Raw genomic sequence first — 26519 nt, forward strand, 5'->3', positions numbered from 1 at the left:
AGTCTATTCACACAGGAAAACAGATAAGAGCAAAAGAGGGGGGAGAGCCAGATTCGGGGGGCAAGGAGCAATTGACACACACACAGGTATATACAGTGGTAATACATATAAATAGCAGCAGAGTGACATTAATAACAGTAGTGAGACGCCAGAGGGGCTAAAGAGATTACTGACATTAGTAATAGTAGCAAGTAATGAAAACAGGAAAAATGGTCTATTTACACAGAAAAACAGATAAGAGCAAAAGAGGGGGGAGACCCAGATTCAGGGGGCAAGGAGTAATTGACACACCTCTCCCTAACTGTAAATTAGTTGTTTCTTACAAATATACAAACCACTTAAGCAAAAAAAAGTCAACAAAATATGTACCTACAAACCTATCAAGGAAAAAAATATTTTCAGGATTCTAGTCAACAGCTCCTTGGAGTGTAAAAAGGGGGTCATCAACATTCTAAGTGCCACTAATTTTGGTGGTACTTAGGTCTAAGTGCCACCATGATTGAATGAATGAGCTTATAAAAAAAATAAATACCTAATGCAGAAGACATACTCGAAGTTCAAATTAAGAACCCAGAAAATATCAATTCCTGTCAAATAGTTAGTGATGTGTATCTGCATTTAAAAGCAAACAGACCAAATGGCTTCATCCAGTAAGCCTCAAAATAGAAGTACCTAGCCCTTTTCTGTTGATTATCTTCTTCTTTTTAAAAGATAGTGGTGAATTCAAATACAGACAAATAATTGAAAGAAGAATAAAATCATTTGGCTTGGATGAAAGAATTAAAGCAAGAAATGTGGAAAGAAAAAAAGAAACAATGCAAAGTTCAAAATACGATTCTTGTGTCTATCTTTTATTTATGTCTTTCACCGTCCTAATTCAATATATACTTTGGGGCAATTTAGAATCAGACAGTATACTTGTTCTGGTAGAAATTGTGGACTTTCAAATTTTCTTAAATAGTACATGAATTTAATTTGATATGTACTCCTACAATTTTTACAAATCGAAAGTCAACATGGCTTTATTTGAAGTCAAACCTGTGTTTTTAGATATTAGTTGCTTGTGCATTTACCTTATGATGTATCTTAAGCCAAGCAGGGGCATATTGACAAAATAGTTTTGTTCCAAATTAAGATACCTTCGTGGGCCCTAATTTGGACTGAAAAATATATTTTCTGAAAGGTTCAATCATGTACAAGGGCACCCTTGTTCCTCTCCATACAAGATATTACTATAATTGAAAAGATTTTAATAGATACTTTTCTTAAAAAAAAAACTATTAACACCTATACTTCCACTGGGAAAATATATGCAGCCCCTTTCCCATGAAAAAAAACAGTCTTGCTACAAAAGCAAGTCTTCTTTTTCTTCTAAACAAGCTACCACAACTGCAAAATTCTTACTTCAGTATTATCAGGGAAACTCTGTTGAATTGCTCCTCCCCCTCATTGCTCCTTGTCTACAACTGTTTTAAGCAGCGTTGCCCAGCGGACCATTCTTGGGCCAAGTCTCTTCAACTTATATACAAATGAGTCACCCAATCTCCTCTCAAACCTCCTCACTCTTTATGCTGATGATTCAAAACTTGTTGGTAAAGCAGCCACAACCTCTGACTGGCAATCTATTCAAAATTACCTTAATATTCTTGGGACTTGGGCTGATACATGGCTCCTCTTGTTCAATATTGACAAATGCCATGTAATCCACTTTGGTAATCATAACACACATCAGCAATACCATCTCCAAGGTAACCCAAGGTTCACCCGCGCCTAGAGGTTGGAATGTCCCTGGCATCACCCTATTTCAAGAAGGACAAAGAAATTCTAGAAAGAGTTCAACTAAGAGCAACCAAAATGTTCAAAGGTCTCAAACAAATGCCATACAAAGAGCCTTTACATCACTTGAAGCTTCCTACTCTTGCATACAGGAGGAAACATGGTGACATGATAATGACCCACAAAATTATTTCCAAAAATCTTCTCCCTCGTCTCCTTACCCCTCCCCCAGAACGTTCTGTCACTAGAGGTTATTCCCAAAATATCTTCAAGAAACGCTCCTTAGTCTAAGAAAGAAGCCATTTTTTCAGCCAATAAGTAACGAACATGTGGAATCTCTCCGCTCAAGATGCAGTGGCTGCTGTTTCAACAGATGTATTCAAAAAAAATCTAGACGAAGAATGGCTAAAACAAGAGTTCCTGTACAACTGAGAAGCTGCTGAGTCCTCCAGCAAAATTTAGCAAACAACCCATAGAATTCATAACGGAGTATTACAAGGATGAAAATCCTTAATTTCGCTCCAAGCTGCGATTTAAGGTAACTGATCTTTATTTTTGCATACAGTTTAATTGAACATTTAGAATTTTGTCCAATGCTTTTTCGAAACATAACAACTGCTGCCATTTCAAGGGCATTCCATCCCTCAATGGGGCCAGATACTGCCCTGAGGTACATACAGAAGTTTGTAGAATTTGTGATTTTGCCTTTTTTGTGGTTGTGTCTCATCAGCAGTTGCTTCATAATACTAAATAAAACCAATTTGAAAAAAAAAAAAAGCAAACCTTTATGTATAGTCAAAGGTTGTACCTGGCCTCATCAGGGGGGAGGCTGGGATGCAACTATGACAAATGTGATGATTATACTTGGAAAGAATACTGAATAAGGGATCAGATTGTATATTTTTTTCTATCTGGTTTGGTGCTACACTGGGTTGTTAGTAAAGTAGTAGCAGTATGCTTTAATCTTAGGGTTAGGCTTACTTATAGGATGAAAATCAGATAGTAAAAGACAAAATATGCCATCAGACTCTTCATCCAATGCTCTTTCTAAAAACACGGTAATCACTGCCACCACAATTGGATCCTAGCCACCCTGATGGGCCACAATTAGACACTAAGCTATATACAAAATATTACTGATTGCATATTTTCCATATACTTATTTTCCATCAGCAATTGGTTCATAATACCAAATCAAGCCAATTTGAAAAAAAAAATCAGCTGACTTTTGGATATAACCTCGGGCTATATCAGGTCATATTGAAGGGCAGGGTCCAAAATGCAATTTGGGTAATTTCTTTGATTTCTCAATTAATTCACCAGCCAAAATATACATATACCATTTAGATGTGCCTTTTAACTACTACAACTAACAGTTCACTTCAGCCCCAAGCTAGTTGAGGCCAACACAGACCTGGGCATTAAAATCCGGAATAAATTTACCATGTGTCTATCTTGGACCCAGTCTACTTTTTCCTGTAGCTGTAAGTAAAATTTATCTGAGTCACTACTATCTCCATCAGTCAACCTACATGGCATGTACTACTATGACTGTTACCCTGCACTTTTTAGTCATAAAATGAGTGACTATCATTCTATTATTAATACCTTCCAAACCTAAACATACTTGGCAGCTTCCTTGTTACCTTAATTAATTAATTACCTTAATTCACACTTTGGAGCAAAATAAGGTTCATGCTGGACCTGTTCAGCTCTGCATCAATGATGGTAATTTGGAATGTCATTGTGTTATGGGCACAGTGATGTTGCATTAGTTGGCAGCTGAGAGGGATGGACTGTCCCACTTATATTTCCATGGTTTGTTGTTCTATTCTTTGTGAAGTCTTGACTTAAATGAAGCACTAGTGGGTGCAGTCACGGTTTTGTCTTGAAGGTTGTTCCACTTGTTGGAAATATGCTTGGCAAAAAAGTTTTGGCACATTCTGGTCTTCACTCTTTGCTTTGCTAGCTTCTGCAAGTGTCCTCTAGAGTTGTGTTGACCTGTATGTTTTGTGAGGACCCCTACTCCTTGCCTATGAACTCCACCCTTCCTGAGTAAATAAATTCTATATCAACTAAATTTGTGTGTCCTACCCCTGGGATATGAGTTTCTGAAACTCCTAGTAAGTCCAGTTTGAAGCATCTGAATTCATCAGCCAAAATGTCAATACAATAGTTGTTTTTTTAATATCCTAACATTCTAAGTTGCAATTCCCATTTTCTGTAAATCTCTGAAACTATTATGGCCTTAGGACTAACACATTTTCCCAGGTCTGCACAAAATACTAAAGCTGGCTTAGAAACAAGAAACGAATCCTGAAGCACTCAAGCCCTGTGCAATCCTGGCCCCATCTTGGTCACAACATGGTTTTCTACACTCAGCAATGCTCTGCTGTCAACAAGAGTCAAAATCCTGCACAGAGTATCCCAAGCCTATTACCTCTGACTCTCTATATATTCATGCCTACAAATATTATGCTACATTGGGAAGGCAATCCACAATGAATAACTTAACTAGGAAGAGATTTTTCAGCTCAAAAATCCCACCAAAACAGATGAAACCCAGAAGAAATTTTCATTCATCAGTCTATACATTATCAAGTCTAATAAGCCTAACAATTCATAAATCTTTTAAATTCGCCACTTTTCAACTTTGTCAATAGTACATAGGTGAGTTGGAACTTCAATTGAGTCAAGTTACATGCAACTTTTATTTGAAAAAAATGCCAGAAAATTGCTCAAATTTCCCAATCAACACACTCCCCAAATACAATACGGAAATCCCTGCAATTACATTTGCACATCAGTGGCCATAATAGAGTTAAATATAGCCTAAAGCTATTTGCAGATTGTGTGGATTTACCACTTTCTTTTTTTTGGCTTATTTCTTACCAGGATGTTGTTCATAATATCAAATAGAGCCCATTTGAAAAACAAATCAGCAAACTTTCATATAAAGCCATGGGCTATACCTGGTCCCATTATGGGGCAGATGCTGGGATGTAATTGAGTAATTTTTAGTCTTCTTAATTAATTTTCTAGCTAAAAGATGAACATACTGCTAGATTTCAACATCACATACTCAGCTGTTTACTCAGAATTAGTTAGATATGCAAGAGTTCACAGTAATTAAACAGATTTCAAATTTAGATGTCAAATTCTTTATTCACCTTAATTCGCCATTGGGAGCAAAATAAGGTCCATGCTGGATCTGTTCTGCTCCGCGTCAATGATGTTAATTTGGAACGTCACTATGAAATGGGCCCAGTGATGTTGCATTAGTTGGCAGCTTATAGAGATGGACTGTCCCACTTATATTTCCATGGCTTTTTGTTTCATTTTTTGTCAAGTCTTGATTTGAAGGAGGCACTAGTGGGTGCAGTCAATGTTTTGTCTTGGAGGTTGTTCCAGTTGTTGGAAATATGCTTGGTACAAAAGTTTTGGTGTATTCTGGTCTTCACTCTTTGCTCTGCTAGCTTCTGTGAGTGTCCTCTAGTGTTGATGACCTGTATGTTTTGTGAGGAGGGTGTTTTTTGGTTGACTATTATATTTTTAGGTCAGCATCATATCACATCTCCAACAAGTGAAGACCAGCATTGGTACTTTTAGGTGCTCCAGTCTCTTATCATATGGCATATTTTGCAGACCCATGATGCATTTGGTGGCATGTCTTTGAACTCCTTCAGTTATTCTGGTGTCATGATTGTAGGTGGGGCAGACATGTTCCAAAGTCCAAGAATAGCCTAACAATAGCCTTGCAAAGTCTCAGAAAGACAGTATGGGAGCAGCTGGTGATAGTGCATTTCAGCAGGCCTAGACTCAAATTAGCTTTCAACACAACTTGTTGCCAATGCCCATGAAACTTCAGTTGCTCATCAACAAATACTCCCAAGTCTCATTCTTCATAACTGGTTTGTAGCTGAATATCAGACTGCAACTTTTGGTCATGCATGGTATACTGGTGGTGAGGGTTGTTATTGCCAAAATGGAGGACATTGCATTTATTAATGTTGAACTTTAGCAGCCATTCACTGCTCCATTTCTGGACTCTCTGGAGGTCTGATTGCAGGCTTTGTTGAATGGCTGGTCCAAAAAGCTTGGAGTCATCAGCATAAGGCATGATATTATTTATGGCTTCCTTTGTCATACCTTTATGTAAATGAAGAAGAGGGTGGGGCCTAGGATAGTACCCTGAGGAACTCCCCTGACAACATCACATGGTTTGAAGAATACTTTATTGATGTTATTGGTGAAAAGTGGGACCTGCTGCTCTCAGTCTGTCAGGAAATTCATCACCCATTCTACTACATCATTGTGGATGCCAACTGCTGATAATTTGGCCCTAAGGCATCTGTGGGGCACTTTGTCAAACACTTTGGTGAGGTCAAGCAAAATAAGGTCAACAGGTAATCCCCTCTCCAGAAGGTCAGTGATGATAACGTAGGTTTCAAGTAAGTTGGTCTCAACTGACTTTCTGGAAAGGAAGCTGTGCTGGTCTGGTGACAGTATACTGTTGGACAGAAGATGTGTTAGAATTTTGGTGTTTGCAATGCATTCCAGGGTTTTTGCTACAGCTGAGGTTAAGCTGATTGGCCAATAATTCTCTAGCATTTGTCTTGTCACCTTTCTTAAATACTGGTGTAATGTAAGAGTTCTTCAAATCCAAAGGCACAGTCTTTGAGTCAAGGGACTTCTGAAATATATGACAGTGTAGTTGATATCTCATTAGCCAGTTCTTTTAGGAGCCTTGGGTGAATGTTATCTGGCCCTGATGACTAATTAACATCTAGCACTTCAAGTTGCTTTGTAAATGACCCCAGAGTAATCATGATAGGGGGTATAAGGTTAGGTACACTGTATGCTGGACTTGGGGAGAGGGCCATCAGGTTCATTAGTAAACACTGATGCAAATTACTTGTTGAGTAATTCAGCAATTTCTTGTATGTCAATAGTTTTCATGCCATCAGATTTCATTAGTTTCTTTATTGAATGTCTACTATGATCTTTGCTGGATACGTAGTTCCAGAACCTTTTGGGGTTTCTCTTGCTATCATCTGCAAGCTTGGACTCAAAGTTTGAATATGGTTGTTTAGTGAGATATTGTAGTTTATTTTGAGCCTTTGCAAACTTTTCATAGTGATAATCTTTCCCCATTTTACAGTAATTGTTCCAGTATTGGCTTTTTTGGTTTTGTTCTCTACATATCTGAGGGGTCATGTGTGGGAGTGTCTTGGGCTTTGGCACAAGTTTGGTAGATGTGTGTTTTTTCTGGAGTGAGCCACAACTGATCTTGAGAGGTTTTTCTGCAAATGAAATAACTTGGTAATCTAAAATATTTAGTTTTTAATATAATGTACTCTTAAAAAAACATGCAAAAATTTATAAAGTAATATTATAGGACATTTTTATGTAATTTCTCTTTTTTTATTGGGGTTGTTTCATATATATATATATATAGTATCCATGCCAGCTTGACAAACTGTTAAATTTTAATTGTGAAAACAATATATCAATTTATCTTCTAACACACCTGGGGTTTCTGGTACATAGGACTGAAATGTTTTTCAGGCTCTTTAGGTAGCTGACACGGATACATCTAATCTCATTTTGTATGTATTTTTTGATGATTTTAATAATATGCATGTATTTGATAAGCTTTACCTATCACAAGAATGTCATAAAGATCTTATGGTAGGTGCACTGCTGTGCCTGGGTCAGGAATTTAAATTGCCAAAACCTATATTAGCAAGTGTGTATCCCTCTGAGCAGCCCTGATGGAAGGTGATCACTTCAGAATATTTCATCAGATTTGAGGTGTGTTTACTTTGGATTTTATGATGGCTTTCAATTACTAATGATAATGTTGCATGTCTATGGACCCTTCTTCTTAGTGATTGTGCTTGAATATACTGTTTTCCCAATATGATTGGATGGGTGAGTAGGGTCAAGGCCTAACTAAAGTGCTTATTTGTCTGAATTACTAAAGTAGAAAGACTGTTTTATTTCCCCCAACAAATAATTACCTATAATACATTATAATCCTTGGGCTATGTTTGGCCCTCAGGGGGAGAGGATGAATATGCAAGTGAATTGAATATTATACTTGGGAAAAGCATAAAAAAGGAATCAAGTAGTACATTCACCTTGTCCTTATGTCAGTTATGGAATCAGAGAATTTGTTGCAGACAGCATAATTTATCTAGGATGGAAGTGAATGCATCACTTAAACTTTTTTTTATGCTCTTTCACAATTCAGTATTTGCTTCTGGGGGAAATTACATTTTGAGCCATTAAAGGGCTCAAAACAGCCCATAATAACCAAAAGTTTAAACAATCTTACAAAAAAAAATCCTTTAGTAGCTATTCAGGAATGGTAATTATTATTTTCATTAGTCTTAATTATAAAATATAATTATGAAAAAAAAGTTGCAGAAAGTTTTAAAAAGAGCCAGAAACCCCTTGAATGATGTCAGTTTTGCTGTGATGTCATTTTTGAAGAGTTTTAGGTTCTTTTTAAAAATTTCTGCAAATTTGTTTTCAAAATAGCAATTTACTATTAAACCTAAGGATTTGATTACCATTTCTAAATCAGTTACAAATGAAAGTTTTCCTCATTAGACATTTTCTTTCAGAAACATGTTTTTAAACTTTTGGTTGCTATGGATGTTATTTTTACCATTTGAGGCTCTATTAAGGGCTCAAAATATAATTCCCCCCAGAAGTTAAAGATAATTTAAAAAAAAAACATCAAATGACATAGCCTATTTAGTAAATTTCTAGGTGGCCCTATAATTTTGCTAGGATGAAAGTGAAAATATCATTTGATGCCTTTTTATGCTCTTTGATAATACAATAATAGCTTCTGATGCAAATTGCATCTTGAGCTCTTAAAGGGGCCCCAAATGTATTTCATTTTTGTAACCACAAAAAGAAGTTATAACCTAACATGCAAAATACTTGATTTTCAATTCAAACTGATTTCTTACTGTTTCAAGTTTTTCAAATGCTGTTGACAAAAATAGCACTGAATTTTGCAATTCAAAACTTTGCTGTCAATATTTCAGGGTAGCCTATATATTTGCACATTAGGGGGGGGGAGGGGTGAAGTTCATGGTAAATTTGCAGTGGGTGATATAATTTAGCTAGGATGAAAGTGAAAATGGTAAAGTTCTACCAAATAATATTATTTACTTACGTATAAATTTAATATAACAATCGTTGCCTTTTTTTATGCTTATTAAAAATATATTTATAATTTCTAACGAAATTTAGTTTCAGCCCCCCCCCCCCTATATCACTCAGCTCAGGGGTTATATTTCTAACACCTAACCTACCCCGGAATTGACATATATAGGGGGGGGGGCTGAAATTTATTTCCGATAGAAATGATTATTATATTTGTAATCAGCATTAAAAAAGGCATCGAATGGTGCATTCACTTTATTCCTAACTCAATAATATGATTTGGTATAACTTTACTGTGAAAACATCATTTGATGCTTTTTTTATGCACTTTCATAATTCATATAAAATACCTTCAGGGCCCCTTTAAGGGCTCAAGATGCTGTTTGCACCTGAAGTGATTATTGAATTATGAAAGAGCATAAAAAAGGCATCAAATGATGTCCTCACTTTCACCCTAGCTAAATTATAGGGCCACCTAGAAATTTACTGCCTATTCACCTTCATCCTAGCTAAATTATGCTGTCAGCTACAAATGTAGCATTGAATCTTATATATATTAACCCAAGTTTGTTTTCCAGAATCATATAGGTGTTAGAGCTCCTCTGAAGGATACTTGCTAGTAAAATATAACCTAACAGTGCCATTAGATTACTTATTTTATGTTCTTTCCAAAAATCATGGTTTTTTTTATAATACATGTCCCTGCTTTAATTTTCCCGGAGATATCCCTAGGGTAGGCTATATAAAACCTAAAAGAAAACATCAAATCAATGGAATGCTTACTTTAGCCTGTAATATGCAGCACGTTTCTATTAATAAGATTGTCATGTTTCCTTCTATTATTATCTAAATTTTAAATCATTTCAGATACTATTTTCATCAATAATTCGATTGTAGCCACTCATGTGAAACTGGATTTCATTGATAGACCTAGCTTTGAATTAGACCCTTTTTGACATGTTCTTAAATTTCAAATAATTTGCCGCATAAGTCTTCTAAAAAAATTTTCATTAATCTGTTTTTTTCTCACCTTTTATCAGGAAGCTCATGCAGGGGCCGGACAGAAACGTTTTGAGATGCTGGTCTTTCTAAACTTATCTGATTTTCAAAAATTATTTTGTGTATGCTCTCTTGATTTAATAATTTTCGTCTTAAACTTTCTAAGCTTGTAATTATCTCGTCCATATCGTGTTTTAATAGATGGCAGATAATTCATAATATTTCTTCTTAATAGCTTTGCGAGGTCTGTGGATCCAGTCGGGTCGGAGGTCCATTCACCTCTATGAAATGCCAGGAAAACGTTCAATGGTTATGAAATATTCTAGCCATATTCCAAAGAATATCTGCTAGTTGATTACAGTCAGCGTGCTGCTAGTAATTGTGGCATCTTTTTAGGATCATAATCATCAACCTATAGATTGTGGCTTCCAAATAATGTGAAAGAGAGCAATTAATAAGAGCATCAAACGATATGGGGATCGTCAGTTGATGACAGTAATTTCTCAGTCTCCTCGAATCTTGATCCCTTGGGTTGCATTCAAAGGAACATGTTGTGCATTTTCCGAAGTTTAATGGCAATTTCTGCATAGGGGTGTGTGGAGGATTCCCCATTTAAAAAGGTCAGCATTAAATAAAATAGTTCCAGCTTTTTGTTTATAGTAGAGCATATTAAAGTTCTTAGATTTGGGAGGAGGATGCACAAAACGTTGGCAAGCAATTTTTGTTTGGGCTCTAACGACCTCTCTAAAATTGAACGTCCTTAAATTTCTTGGGGGAGGGATATCTGCTGCCTTATTTGCAAAATTATCTGCCATTTCATTGTTTTTGATCTCTTTATGGCTTGGAATATAATAATAATATTTTTATTTCAACCCTTCATACGAATAAAGTGTAAATGCTTGAAGGAGCGCGATAACTATGGAAGAGAGAAAAACAATCAAAATCACGATTTTACTGAACAAGACTAGCCAATGGAAAGTCGTGGATTGTTCTATTTAGACTTTTGAAACGGGTAGACAACTCATCCATTTTGTTACTTATCTTGAAAATATAGTACCTCTGCGAAACATAAGAGTTTTTGAACCATATGGGAATTCCCAATAAATATTTGCAATGCCGAAAAAAATTGGAACGAATTTGGTTACGTTCAGTTTTACTAAAGCAATTCCATAAAGGGGTTAAAAATTACCTGTGGCGCGAACATGGCGTTACAGAGACGACCGAGCGTAATTTGTAAAATTGACCTTTAGTTTGTGCTAGCATGCCGTAAGTTTTCCGCAGTTTTTCTTTAAGTGCCGCAATAACTAGATTTTAGTATTCTTTTTAGCATACTTTGATAGAATTCCTATATCGGAGTCCGAGATACTCAAACTTATTCTTTTGAAGAAGTGTCTTCCCGCAAACATCAACAACACGATTTGGCAATGTTTCTTCGTTCACAACGACGAATTCAGTCTTAGACGGCTTTAATGTTAGCCCAATATCTCCAAGTTTAGACGACACGGCATTCGTAGCTTTCTGTAAAGATTCTAAATTATCACTTATCAAAAGTAGATCATTTTCGTTATATAGATCACTAGCATCAATTCCATCTTGTATCAAAAGATCTTCTACCAATCTTGTCGCAGAACGTACTGCATTGTTAAATATCACAGGGCTGATTACTGAGCCTTGTTTAGCACCCTTACGTATCGCTATAGGTCCAGAAAGCTGTCCTGCAGACCGAATTCTTACTTGAGATTTTCAATACCATTGCCACAGACATTTACAAACAAAGGGATCAACTCCTGCCCTTAGCAGTGACAGGACTGCTTGTGAATGTAGGACAGAATCAAACGCCTTAGACATGTCTATTGCGTAGACCAATAACGGAGTTTTTCGCTTCTTAAACTTTTCAACAATTGAAATAAAAATTGCATGTGCATCCTGAACACCGAGACCGGACCGGAAACTGAACTGATTGTCACCCACATCCGCTGGCACTGCCACTATAGGGCACAGTATCTTCTCCAATAACTTTGCTAGAACCAAATAAATAGTGATGGGCATGCACGAAGAGCAAATTTTTAGGTTCTTTCCCCTTCTTATGTATACAGCTAACGACCCCCTGACAAAAGCCTCGTGGGACAGACTGTTGCGATACTATTACTTGGAACAATAAAGCTATGTGACCAAACAGTTTAGGGATACCATACCTCAGATGTTCCGGCTGAATATCATCTGCCCCAAGCGATTTTCCTAAAGGAAGAGGACGAACAAAAGATTCAACACACGGCGAGGTAATGGTAAGCCAGTTACTGTATTGGTTTAGTCGATCAAAATGCTGCATCAGAATGTCCCGGAAATTACTTTCTAATGATGGAGGATCAGCCGCAAAAATTGAAGAAAAATGTTCAAACCATCTATTTATTTCAATGCTATCAGGCGTTGACGAAAAAGAACGGATGAGTTTAGACACTTCTCGCCATAGCTGACGAGGATTATTTTTTATTTCCCGCGATAGCTCTTTAACCCGACTTCTTTTCCAAGATTTCACCTTCTTTTGATATTGGTGTTTACTCGACTTCATAATTTTAAAAACCCATCCTGAACGTGGTCTTTCACAATCAACCAAAATTTGTCTCCAAAACACATGGCGAGACTTTTCAACCTTCAAACCAGGAAAATCTGACCAGCCTCTCGAACAGTTATTCAGCTATATTTTTCCCGACGGAACTGCAACGGATGCAGCCATTTTCATACTAATCTGCACCAATTCAAGCTAATCTGCACATACTAATCTGCACATACTATGCACCAATTCAAGCAAATAACAATCGAAATGGAGAAGCCGGTCAGATTTTACCCGCGAGAGCAAATGAAACGGAACCCTTATCTTATCTAAGTACGAATCAAGTAGCATCTGGTAAGTAAATATATCAATACGACTCCAGTTCTGTTTAGTGAACCACTTGGGTCTAGAGGGAGCATATGTCTCAAAAGAACTGAGTGGTAGATGAAACTCAAGATACGAATGGCCACTTAAAAGAAAGTCGTCAGAAACATTACTATCTGCCGCTGGAGATCCCCCATATCAGTAAACACAAAATCGAGATCAGAAGTGCTACCACTATTATGTAAATAGGTAAACGATCTATTTTTCTGCATACAATAGAAATTTTACGGCAATGTAGCATTTAACATTTGTGAGTGACCAATGGTATTGTTATTAATGTTCGCATTAAAATCACCCATAATAACACAAGCTTTACGGGTAAGACCTATTCTTTCAAGTAGTTTCGACAATGACGAGCAGGCAGACGCAAACATCTGACTCGATCGGTCATTTATATAATTTGTAGGCATATAAACACCCACAGCAATAAAACCACTAAGTATTACCGCAAGACATAGATCATTAGACTCAAACAGATTACAATTATACTTATTTCTAACAGCTATCATATATAAAAATCATATATACATAATATAAATATGAAGAAATGCTACGGAATATCAAGTTGAAAATAGATAACCGATTTTTTGGCGTATCCCTTTCAGGTCAAGGTCATCAGCGTGCTAATTTATTTGGCTAAGATTGAAGAAAGAGAACCTGACAGGAACAAAATGTTCCTTGAAGGGGTCTTCCGATCAATTAGGGCATCTAATACAAGTCGTACTCCATACAACATCAAAATTTAGCAGCTCGTCGATTAGCAGATCCTTATCTTAAGTACTGTTAATGTTCAGAGAAACAAAACTTAAGGCTGAAAGAGAAGTCATCATAATGTCTTGACAAGTGCATTTCTCAATACCGACCATTTAGACTAAAGGAAACATGATCTCCTCCGCAATTGGTTCACTCAGGAGCAGCTGAGCAAGGATTCTCTGTGGTGTTTTCGTGAGCCCCAGCATAGCGGGAGCATTTTGGTAAATCAGGAGAACGTGGGCATCTAGAAATAGGGTAATCTACCCCTTGGCACCGGAAACAACGACGCGGTAATTTGATAAATTTCAACACGAAAAAGCTCATAAACAAGTCAGAGACCAATCTTAATTGCATTTTTCAGTGCTAGCTGATCCAAAATTCCAAACGAAAATATCTTGACAGCACGAGCTAATCCCGGTAAGCTTTCCTTTAGAGATGATTCTGATACATTTTCAGGGATACCCCGAACAATATCAAGTGCTTTTTTGTTAAGGACCTTGGTTTGAACATTAGGTAGGCTCTTAGAGGCTGAGGCGGCAAGGGGTACGGTTGACTGCCTATCTAGAGTAACTACGGTCCACTTTTTATTCTGAATGTCAGGTTTTAGACTTAAAATGCCTTCATGACCTTCAAAACTATCTAATTTATCTTTTCGCTAACCCGGATCACTTAAATCAGAAGGAATATTTTTCACCATTACTGCATACGTAGGTTTATCTTTAACTTAAGGGGGAGAGGCGGAGGGGAAAGGTGACTGGGTTTGAATCTTTTCTGACAAAGCGCATAATTCATTAAAACTGGCGTTTACCTTACTACTAAGCATGGAATATGCCGAAACAGGAATTATCGGGATTTCACTCGCGTTCCTTATCACTAAGTCCGGCACATCTACATCTTCAGAGTCGCATCTTTCAAACGCTGCAATAATATCGGCAATACTATTTTGTGTGGATGTTGCATGCACACAGTGTCTTTTGATTTAGTTCAAATTTCCCCTTACTATTTTAAATGAAGTACTGTGGTGGTAGTAGTAGTAGTGGAGGCAGTAGTAATGGTGGTAGCTTTAGTAGCTGTAGTAGCGTACAAATATCACCTTTTGGGTCAATTGATCATCTCCCTTATCACTTCCTGAAAGTTCCAAATTTATACACTCAGTTCTTCATGAGTTACACCCTTTTGACAGCCCGTATTCACATGACGTGATTTGATCTAGTTCAACACTCCCCTCGACCGGCTCTGAAATGACCACCTGAATTTTCTTTGTCTTTTTGGAAAGTAAAGGCCAAACATGCATACCTTTCTCAATAACATATACTACATGTAAACAGTGAATGAATTGCCTAACTTACAGCCCTTGTTCTAGGGGCTGTAAGAGGATTGACGTCCCCAAAGGCGCGAATCTTTCAACAAAGCTGAAGAAAGTAGAAATCTCAAAATTTTAATTGGATTTTTGTTTTGGAAAATGATTGTCATGGGAGGGGGGGGGCTGGTCACCCTCAATTCACTTTTAACTCTTAAAAAGAGTACTATAACTTCCAATTTCAAATCAAATGGCCATATACAAAGTTCATACGACCACCCATTCCATATAACCCTTTGTGCCTTCGGGGCATAGCTTAAACCCCTTGCCCCCAGGGTCCGAGGGGCTGTTTCGACCCCGAAGGTCTTTCTATATGATCTTTAGACTATTTTGATCAAAATAGCTGTCTCAAAATTTCGATCAGATGCATTTGGGGAAAAGAAGACGTGAGGTGGAGCTAGTTGCACTTTTATCACTGTTAACTCAAGGACACTAGGGCTTCTGATTTCCGACTAAATGAGCCACATATGAATCTCTTGCGACCACCTTTTCCATAAACAACTATTATAACTTATAGCCCAAAGACATAATTGCAGGATATTTCAAATATGCTAAACAAAATGGCTATCTCAAAACTTTGATGGGCATGGAGGCGGGCTGGTTGCCCTCCGATCACTTTTGACTATTAGAAAGGGCAAAATAACGTACAGTTTCTAATCGAATGAGCCCCTTTTTAAGTTTCTACGACATTTCCTTTTTAAAGGAAGTGACCTGGTCCAAAAAAAATCCATTGTTCCCACATCGCTCTTTACTTAGGCAGCGCAATTGTGCTGCCTAGGATCATTGGACTACTTTTTGAACTAACAGCTATCTCAAAATTTATATCAGGTGCATTTTGGGACAATACGACGTGTGTGTGGGGGGGGGGGGTAGCTGCCCTCCGTTCACTTTGACTCTTATAAAAAGCACTAGAACTTCTGATTACGAATAAAACAAGCCCCCTCCCGAGGTTTATACGTCCACCCTTTCCATACAAACTTCATATTCCCCAAGGCATAACTGACAACCCTTGACCTGAGTGTAGGGGGTTTGTTATCCTCAAAGATATAATTTTCGGATCTATCAACTACGCTGAATCAAAAGGCTATCTCAAAATTTTGATTGGATGTGTTTGGGGAAATGATTGGTGGAAGGGGGCTGGTTGCCGTCCAATAACTTTCGACTATTAAAAAGAGCACTGGCCCTTTCAATTCCAAATCGAATGAGCCTCTTTAAATATTTCTACGACAACTCCTTCTATACGAAGTGCACTGGTCTAAAAAAAAAAAAAAATAATAATAATATATTATGGCCACACCGCTCTTTGCTTATAGGCAGCGCTATTGCACTGCCTATAATAAGATGATCGGGCCAGGGAACTGAAGGTATAGTTTGAGGCATAGTGTTGCGCACATTTTTGACTGCAAATTTACGTCGTATTCTGTACATAAGATCATTGGGACTAGAGGAACTGAAAACAGAGTTTCAGGCATGGAGTTTTGCAAATTTTTGACTGCAAGTTTGCAAATAATTATGCCCAAGGCCATATACTTTACATAAAATGGTTTGGGCCAGAGTGGTAGTGGTAGTTTGAGACATGGATTCGTGCGAATTTTGACTGGAAATTTACAAGGAGTTATGAACAAGGCCGAATTCTGTACATAAGATAACTGGAGCCAGATAAACTGAAGGCAGACTATAAGGCACGGACTTGTGTCCGTGCCTGTGTATATTTTTGCCCGCAAATTTACAGTCTCTTCCGCTGTAAGATCTATATAGTTATGAAGTACAATCCAACACGTATCCAGGTTTATTTTATGGGAAAAGAGTGGTTTAAGTCGTCAAAACGCCAAAAGCAGCCGAATTATATAACAATGAGACTATGTTAAAAATTGATAAACTTGTTACAATCATGTTTCCTTGTTGGGGGGTGAGGGGGTGGGGCTGGGAAACCTATCTCTACGCACATTGCTGCGCACAATCTAATTGTGGGTAAAAATGTATTTGTAACAAAAAAAAGCAGAATTGTAAAATAATCAATAAATTGAACTTTGTATTGCACCCTTTCAGCTTGCCCTGGCGTATTTTCTTTAGTCATGTATATCCCTGATTGAGATTTTCTTAATTCCTTACTTAATTTTTCATTTTACCCTAATTCACACGTTTTTTTATTTTTCCGAAATTTACCGCCTCCCTTTCCCGAAAGAAATTCGACAGACCAAAAATTTGGTCTGTCGGATATAGAATATTATTGAAAATGTAATTTATAAATGCGGATAACAATGAAAGTAAACATGATAATGTGATTAATTAAAACATGCTGCATATTATGAAGGTTTTTTTAGTATTGTGGAAACCTATACCCTAGGGCTATTATATGGCAGCATTAGGGGGTGGGATGCATTCTCGAGTGAAATCATTCTTATATTTATGAACAACATAAAAAGGCGCCAAATAGCCTGTGCACCTTGTCCCTATCTTGATTACTATACATGAGCGCAATAAAACATTACCCGTCAGACACGCGCGCTGGATTTTAGGGGAGGGGGGATGATAATAACACTAAAAAATAATAAAATAAATTTGGTAACTTGAATAAGAAGTGCCCTTAAATTCAGAAAGTTTAGAATTTTTAAGTGGGCTTGGCCCACATCCCTCCCCCATATGCACGTCCCTGCTACCCGTATAAAATCAATAAAAAAAACGAAAATAAATTTTTGGTGCCATTTTGTCTTGGAGTCACTATGTTATTTGTTCGCTCAATTTAACAACACAATTTCGCTATTTCGTATCCCAAATAGGAGTAAACGGCAGACCTAATGTCCCTGCGACGCTTCGTAATTGCTTCTTAAAAGACCTCTTGTTATATAATCACTGAAGCGGAGGGTCCTCCTTATTAACCTGTGGATCCTCCCTTTTAGTAGTGACAATTTTTTGGCGCTTACCTCAGAAGTGCGAAAATTCCAGATATAAACACAGAAAAGAGTTATGAAGCGCTGCCTCTTCTCATCATTGATTATAAATCAATTGACAGGAATCCACCCTCTGTGACGGAGTGCATACCCCTTGTTATATAATGCCTGGAGCGAAGGGTAAGTGTTACGAAGCTTTTCGTCATCAAGGCTCGCTATCGGGGATTTATTTCCAATAAAGATTAGTCTGGAAACATCAAATAATAGTGCAAGGTTATCAGATCTGGCATTTTTAGCGTTTATCTCAAATTTGAGTCTGGCGTGGCTCCAGTTTGAAACAGCTAGCCGACGTAGCCATGGGACATCCAATTCTTGATGTGGTTGTTTCGATTCTGTTGTGTTTGTATTATACGCTGGAAGGAATTGTAATATCTTTAATTCCATCAAAATTTAAATCAAAATCCATTGAAGGGGATATTGCTTTAGTCACTGGCGGGGGAAGTGGTATAGGTCGTATGATATGTGTTGAACTGGCTAAACTTGGAGCAACTGTTGTTACCTGGGATGTCAATAAAGCAGGTAAGATATTTTGGTAAAATTCTACTTTAGTTACTTTTGGCTATCTTGGAAAGGAGTTGGGTTAGGAAAATGAAACTTTCAGGGATGGATGTACATGCTAAGGTTTGTCCCGGGAAGGTACTTTGAAGTACCTACCTCCACTCATCCCCCCTCTATATAATGGTGGATTACTGCACATTACTAGTTGTTTTTAACTCATATTTCATCCTATATTACTATTATAAATATAAATCACTGCTTACCTTACACAACTTCTGCTTTTAACCTTGTTCATTAAAATATATTCCAAAATCCTATTTAAATCCTAAGCCATTTAATTTTCAAACCATGCTGACTTTCTTTATGGTATATGAAACCCGGTTAGTTGTGATGTCACACTTGCCTTATCAGACACCCTTACCCTTAAGGGTAGCAGGCACATGCCAAACGACTCTGTTGATAAGACCATTTAAACTGTATTAATTAGGGAAAGGATTTCACAAGAGAGATCAGTAAAAATAACCTAATCCTTTTTAGAGGACAAATTATGTCATAGGAAGATGTTTAGGAAGCATTAATAGATAGAGTGCTAAAAACATCAGAATCGACTTCAGAGGACACGTTATATCACGGAAAGAGGTTTTTAAAATCCCCCTTCCCCCCAAACTCAAAATTTACAAAATTTTACTTTAGAATCTTTTAAATATTTCTTAAGCACTAATAGATAGAGCGCTACAAGTTTCAGAATTGACTTCAGAGGACACGTTATATCACGGGAAGAGGGTTTTAAAATCCCCCTTCCCCCCTAACTCAAAATTTTCCAAAATTTTATTTTATAAGCTTTTTAAATATTTCTAAAGCTCTAATAGATAGAGTGCTAAAAACATCAGAATCGACTTCAGAGGACACGTTATATCACGGGACGTGGTTTTGAAAATCCCCCTTCCACCAAAACTCAAAATTTTCCAAAATTATAATTTAGTAGCTTTTTAAATATTTCTAAAGCTCTAAGACATAGAGTTCTAAAATCATCAGAATCGACTCCAGAGAATAGGTTATATAACAGGAATTTGGTTTGAAAATCCCACTTCCCTCCAAACTCAAAAATTTCCAAAATTTTACTTAATAAGCTTTTTTTAATATTTCTAAAGAAATAATAATGAGATCACTACAAGTTTCAGAATCGACTTAAGAGGACAAAGTATATCACGGGAAGAGGGTTTTAAAATCCCCTTCCCCCCTAACTCAAAATTTCCAAAATTTTACTTTAGAAGCTTTTAAATATTTCTAAAGCACTAATAGATAGAGCGCTACAAGTTTCAGAATTGACTTCAGAGGACACGTTATATCACGGGAAGAGGGTTTTAAAATCCCCCTTCCCCCTAACTCAAAATTTTCCAAAATTTTATTTTAAAAGCTTTTTAAATATTTCTAAAGCACTAATAGATAGAGTGCTAAAAACATCAGAATCGACTTCAGAGGACACGTTATATCACGGGAAGTGGTTTTTAAAATCCCCCTTCCTCCCAAACTCAAAATTTTCAAAAATTATACTTTAGAAGCTTTTTTAAATATTTGTAAAGTGCTAAGACATAGAGTGCTACAAACATCAGAATCGACTTCAGAGGACATGTTATATCACGGGAAGAGGTTTTTAAAATCCCCCTTCCCCCCAAACTAAAAATTTTCCAAAATTTTACTTTAGAAGCTTTTTTAAATATTTCTAAAGCACTAATAGATAGAGAGCTAAAATTTTCAGAATCGACTTCAGAGGACACGTTATATCACGGGAAGAGGGTTTTAAAATCCCCCTTCCCCCCAAACTCAAAATTTTCCAAAATTCTACTTTACAAGCTTTTTTAAATATTTCTAAAGCGCTAAGACATAGAGTACTAGAAACATCAGAATCGACTTCAGAGGACACGTTATATCACGGGAAAAGGTTTTTAAAACCCCCCTTCTTCCCAAACTCAAAATTTTCTAAAATTCTACTTTAGGAGCTTTTTAAATATTTCTAAAGCGCTAAAACATAGGGTGCTACGGGAAGAGGTTTTGAAAATCCTCCTTCAAGGAGGATTTTCACAGCACTCTACAGAAAGAGGTTTTGAAAATCCTCCTTCCCCCCAAACTCAAAATTTTCCAAAATTCTACTTTAGAAGGTTTTTTAAATATTTCTAAAGCGCTAAGACATAGAGCGCTAGAAATATCGGAATCGGCTTCAGAGGACAAATTATGTTATGGGACGATGTTTTTGAAATCCCCCGTCCCCCAAACTCAAAATTTTCCAAAACTTTACTTTCGAAACTTTTTTAAATAGTTCTAAAGCGCTAAGACATAGAGTGCTAAAAATATCATAATCGACTTCAGAGGACACTTTATATCACGGGAAGATGTTTTTAAAATCCCCCCTCCACCCAAACTCAAAATTTACCCAAATTTAATTTTGAATAATTTATAAATATATAAATAACACAAATATGTAGAGATACAAGATTCAGAATTGACTTCAGAGGACACGTTATATCACGGGAAGAGGGTTTTAAAATCCCCCTTCCCCCCTAACTCAAAATTTTCCAAAATTTTATTTTAAAAGCTTTTTAAATATTTCTAAAGCACTAATAGATAGAGTGCTAAAAACATCAGGATCGACGAGGATATTTACATCTGTTAAGAAGCGACTATTTCAAATGCAGGAAAAACCCATACTAAGTTGACCTATCTTTCCAATATATTCATAACCCAATTCACTGTTATCTTTGTTCGACTATTCCCGCCATTTAACAATGAAACAATTAATTAAAGCCGCAATAGATATTACGAGTTACAGCTTCAGTCTTTAAATGACAATTATTGAGATATGTCTTGCAATTTTTGTGAAATAAATTTCTGTGGTGGTATCGTTCAATTTTCTACTGTTGAGGCAGTCTTAGAGTTGTATTATAACCATGGCAGGTTATTGAGAAGCAGGAATTGCGATATTTGTGGCCAGATTTGCGTAAAATATAGAAAATCGTTCCGTTGCCAGAAGTCTAGGCTTATACCTATCCGAGGTGGCCGTGAATATTCTCAGGTAAAGTGTAATTTTTCAAAATCGATCTATGACAAAACGTGGATGGCTCGTTCACACCTTTCTGAGCTAGAAAATTTCCGTTTTTTGAGGATTTGACTTCAAATACCGCCTCCAAGGGAGGATTTCATGATCAACAATGTTACTTGTTGTAAACAAACCTTTGTGGATTGGAGCCAGTTCTGCAGAGAGGTTTGTATGTACATATGTCATTCAAACTTCGCTCCTTTGGGAGGAGAAGGAGTCATTGTTGAGATAGATGAAGCCCAATTTGGGAAGCGTAAATATAATAGTGGTCGGATTGTCAAGGGTAAATGGGTATTTGGTGGAATAGAGCGAGGAACTGGTAATTCATTCATGGTTTCTGTGCCGGATAGAAGAAGTGCCACGTTGTTGGGAATTATCCAAAACCGAATCCTGCCAGGGACAACAATTATCAGCGACTGTTGGAGGGCCTACGATTGCCTGGCTAGCCAGGTCTATCAGTATTTATGCGTCAACAACAGCATATTTTGTTGACCCTGCAACAGGTGCTCACACACAAAACATCGAAAGACACTGGCGTGACGTTCGAGACAATATACCCAGATCTGGCAGAAGAGAAGAACATATGGAAGGATATCTGGCAGAGCACTATTTCAAAAAAAAATATTCAATCTCCTCGAGAATGCACCATTTCCTGAAATATATATCGGAGCTTTATAACCCCAACTAATTTGTTTTTTATGGGTATTATTTACTAATTAATGTTTAAAACGTTGTAACAGGAAATTTGGCAATTTACAGTATCTAACCCCATTTGTTCTTAAAGCAATTCAAATGTTTTTGTCCAAATAGTTTAGTGTAGCAATCTTCATTCTTGAAGCTACGAGACGTTATTAAAGCGTAAATAGGGAGAGGGAGAGAGGGGGCAGAAGTAAATATTAGACTAGAGATTATTCGGTACATGTGCATTATAAATAATCCACCACTATAAACGAAAGAAGTTAAGTTTTGTTACTTGTAATGAAATAAAATAAAATAGGATGAAAATATAATATTTTATAAACAATTTTGGGATATATATGTGCTCCTTCGGGGGGGGGGGCAAAATCAGAGCATATATTAAATACGTAACCTAACCAAGGTACCTTTTTCCCTCCCTAAACCCAAAAAAAACACAGTTTAAATATTGTAAACGTAATAAGAAATCACGCTTTGCGATCCATTTGTCTAACAAATACCTGTGTGTCTGGTTTCCTTGTACAGTCTATAGTGGTGGGTTATTTATAATGCACAAGTACCGAATAATATATATTCGTTTTGATTATTTTTTTTGGAAACCCCTTAACATTTTGAGTTGGGTAACCACATAAAACATATTCAAATAGCTTAATCCTATAATGTTGAAAAATTTTGCTTTTATTTTTTACATCCGCGATTTAAAATATTTAAAAAATGTTGGAACTTATATAAAAATTTTCTTTCGAGGGTGCGAAGGTTAGTTGAAAGGAGATTTGATAGCGGGGGAGGGGGTGGGTGGGGGCGGTGGTCAGCGACCTGCTCGCGGTGCCCCTGCTTATACTAATCTAAGCTGACCATTTCGTTGCAACGTGTTGCACCGGAATAATACTCTAAAATCTGGTTGATAAATTGCCTGTGTAACAAATTTGTCTGAGTTTCGTAAAAGGGGAAACAACCCCTAAAAGTAAAAGATTTTAATAAAACTCATACCATCAAATTTGTGGTTCTTGGCGAATACCCGCCGGAAAATCCCCCCGGAAAATACCTCCCCGCAGAAAATACCCCCCTCCCCACGAGAAATACCCTCACGGAAAACCCCCCTCCCCCCAAAAAAATACCCCCGAGGAAAATAAGGCTTTTCAAATTTAAAAATATCAAACAGATTTTAGAGAATGAAGGGGGAATGGGATGAATGGTAAGGGGGATTTATAAAAATGTGATTAACCTTTAAAAATGTGTGAGTTATAGCAACGGAACCTTGCAAAATAGATCTTCTGTTTAAATGAAGTACAACAAAATTGTTTTCAGCTTCAAAAATTTTTCTCAATCCCAACTTATAAGGTTTTAAATATATGCAAATACATTTCCTAAATTTTGGAAATAAAACATTGATATGGCTTAAGATTCTACTCAAATAACTGAAATTGCATTTTCAGAACTATAGCCAGAGAAAAAGAAACTGATAACTGAAAATTAAGGTAAAATGTTGTTTTGTCAAAATTTCAATGGGTAATGGGTATTTCAAAAACATCTTCCAATGACATAAAAAACATCGTCCCGTAACATAAATTGTCCTCTAAAGTTGATTCTGATGTTTGTAGCGCTCTATGTCTTAGCGCTTTAGAAATATTTAAAAAGCTCCTAAAGTATAATTTTAGAAAATTTTGAGTTTGGGGGGAAGGGGGATTTTAAAAACCTCTTCCCGTGATATAACGTGTCCTCTGAAGTCGATTCTGATGTTTTTAGCACTCTATCTATTAGTGCTTTAGAAATATTTAAAAGCTTCTAAAGTAAAATTTTGGAAATTTTGAGTTTGGGGGGAAGGGGGATTTTAAAAACCTCTTCCCGTGATATAACGTGTCCTCTGAAGTCGATTCTGATGTTTTTAGCACTTTATCTATTAATGCTTCCTAAACATCTTCCTATGACATAATTTGTCCTCTAAAAAGGATTAGGTTATTTTTACTGATCTTTCTTGTGAAATCCTTTCCCTAATTAATACAGTTTAAATGGTTTTATCAACAGAGTTGTTTGGCATGTTCCTGCTACCCTTAAGGGTAAGGGTTTGTGATAAGGCAAGTGTGACATCACAACTAACCGGGTTTCATATACCATAAAGAAAGTCAGCATGGTTTGAAAATTAAATGGCTTAGGATTTAAATAGGATTTTGGAATATATTTTATTGAAAAAGTTTAAAAGTAGAAGTTGTTTCATGTAAGAAGTTATTTATTTTTCTGCGAGTAATATAGTATTAAATGGTAGTTAAAAACAAATAGTAAGGTTCATTAATTTCCAACGTTATAGATGGGGGGGTGAAGAGATGGGGCTGCTTCATAGGACATTCCCAGGAAAAACCTTATCCAGTACATCCATTCTAGAAAGTTTCATTTTCCTAACCCAACTCCTTTCCAAGATAGCCAAAAGTAACTAAAGTAGAATTTTACCGATATTTTTATTATTTCATAGGCTAACCTAGTAATACTGCATAATTTTTTTGTTTATTTGATGAATGATAATAGTCAGTGGTGGATCTAGGCCCGGAAAGGGGGGCAGCCACCCCCTCTCAGGTTTTTTGACATTAAATTCCTTTTATTTTATATTTTTACACTCCTATTAAGTCAGGTAAAGTTCTACGAAATCATAATATTGAGTTAGGACAAAAGTGAATAGACCATTCGATGCCTTTTTTTATGCTGATTATGAATATAATAAGCATTTCTATCGGGAATGAATTTCAGCCCCCCTATATATGCCAATTCAGGGTTCGGTTGGGTTAGGTATAGCATATGCAGGGGGGGGGGGCTTAAATTTATTTCTGATAGAAATGCTTATTATATTTATAATCCGCATAAAAAAAGGCATTGAATGGCGTATTCACTTTATTTGAAACTCAATAATATGATTTGGTATATATTGACCGTATTCACTTTAGTCCTAACTCAATAATATGATTTGGTAGAACTTTACCTTAAGTCACATTGCCCCCCCTCCAGATTGTGATTCCCTTAATGGGAATCATTTAGGCTAATTTAGGCTATTTTTTGACAGGTAGAATACCTAATTAAAAAAAATCCTTGCTTATGATTGGTGGATTATTGTCCTAGGGTAAATTTTTAGATGATGGGCCTCCTGATTTATAGTGTTTTAAGGGATTTGAAAAGAATATTCTAACATGACTTAAAATTCTAGGCTGCTCAATCACTAGTCACCCCCTCCCCCACCTGATTTTCCCATAGGCTAAATTATCTTAGGACCTATAGGCTATCATATATAACCCTAGAATTGAGGCTAGTGAGAATGAGACAGGCTAAGAAAACAATTATTACTTCATATTATGAAGAAAAATTATAGTTAATGCTTTTATATAGTGCTCCAACTATAATTTACCCCCCCCCCCCTAAGGCCCTAATTTGCAAATATATAGGCCTAGCCCAAATTAGGCCTATGCATTCCCCAAGTGTTTTTGCGTTTCTTCATTTCGTCCATGTTGATTCAATTTATGGGCATGGGCGTAGGGAGGGGGCAGCTGACCCCCCCCCCCCTAGACCTTCAAATTTACATTAGATATGGCTGAAAAAGCAGATGGTTTGGAAAAAGCAGTTGATAAAACTCCATCACACTATCGACTGCCCCCCCCCCCCCTAGAAAAAATGCTGCATACGCCCATGTTTATGGGTACATAGGTTGAAAAAAGAGTGACACATGGTAAAACCCATAAAATTTTTTTTATATAGCCGAGGGTTACATCTAGCACTATTAAAGGGGGGGGCTAGGACGCAATTGTCATAACAGCGACCATTATATTTTGAAACAAGTGACTGATAGAGAATTGAATGACACCACTTTTTCGTTATTATAGTGTCATTTCTCAAGTTCAGAAGAGACGATGTGCATCAGTGTTACCTACTGCATTGCACTTGGATTGGCTGAGCTTGGGTCAAAGCCTTAACCAGTGGAAATTGGGGGGTTTGACTCCCCCCCCCCCCCAGAAATGTTTATCCGACTCGTAAAAATGTAACAAAAATGAATATAAACGAATTTATGATGCGTTTTTAAAGTTTCTTTGTAAGCGACCCCCCCCCCCCCCCCGAAAAATATATTTTGTAAACCCCTCCCTTTTCGAAGAAATCCTGGATGCGGCCCAGGCTTAGGTGTATTATTTTGCTTTACGAGAAGAACAGTTATAGGCTAGCCTACATAGGTTTCAAATTGCAGTTCCATGACATAACACAAGCTAGGTCAAGTCCTTGATTAGGCGAATGAATTTGGAG

The 26519-nt window shown here is 36.8% G+C and overlaps 2 protein-coding genes across 4 annotated transcripts in view; one reads left to right on the plus strand and one right to left on the minus strand.

Annotated features, from left to right (window-relative positions):
- mei-W68 (meiotic W68) overlaps positions 1-10152 on the minus strand; it is a 76718-nt gene extending 66566 nt beyond the window's left edge. Inside the window, exon 1 of one of the 2 annotated variants that reach the window (XM_089088709.1) lies at positions 9992-10152. In XM_089088709.1, coding sequence (XP_088944835.1) covers positions 9992-10146 — 155 coding nt within the window. In that variant the 5' untranslated portion in view covers positions 10147-10152. Of the gene's footprint in view, positions 1-9744; positions 9759-9991 lie in introns of those variants that run through there. The other variant, XM_089088710.1, reaches the window with a different exon arrangement.
- Positions 10153-18165: 8013 nt separating this feature from the next.
- LOC148951763 (short-chain dehydrogenase/reductase family 16C member 6-like) overlaps positions 18166-26519 on the plus strand; it is a 97010-nt gene continuing 88656 nt past the window's right edge. Inside the window, exon 1 of one of the 2 annotated variants that reach the window (XM_089089322.1) lies at positions 18166-18478. In XM_089089322.1, the coding sequence (XP_088945448.1) occupies positions 18256-18478 (223 nt within the window). In that variant the 5' untranslated portion in view covers positions 18166-18255. The remainder of the gene's footprint in view (positions 18479-26519) is intronic. The other variant, XM_089089321.1, reaches the window with a different exon arrangement.

Source organism: Artemia sp. Qi Xiang Cuo, chromosome 5 (assembly GCF_049724085.1).
Source record: "Artemia sp. Qi Xiang Cuo chromosome 5, ASM4972408v1, whole genome shotgun sequence".
In the NCBI taxonomy this organism is placed as follows: domain Eukaryota; kingdom Metazoa; phylum Arthropoda; class Branchiopoda; order Anostraca; family Artemiidae; genus Artemia; species Artemia sp. Qi Xiang Cuo.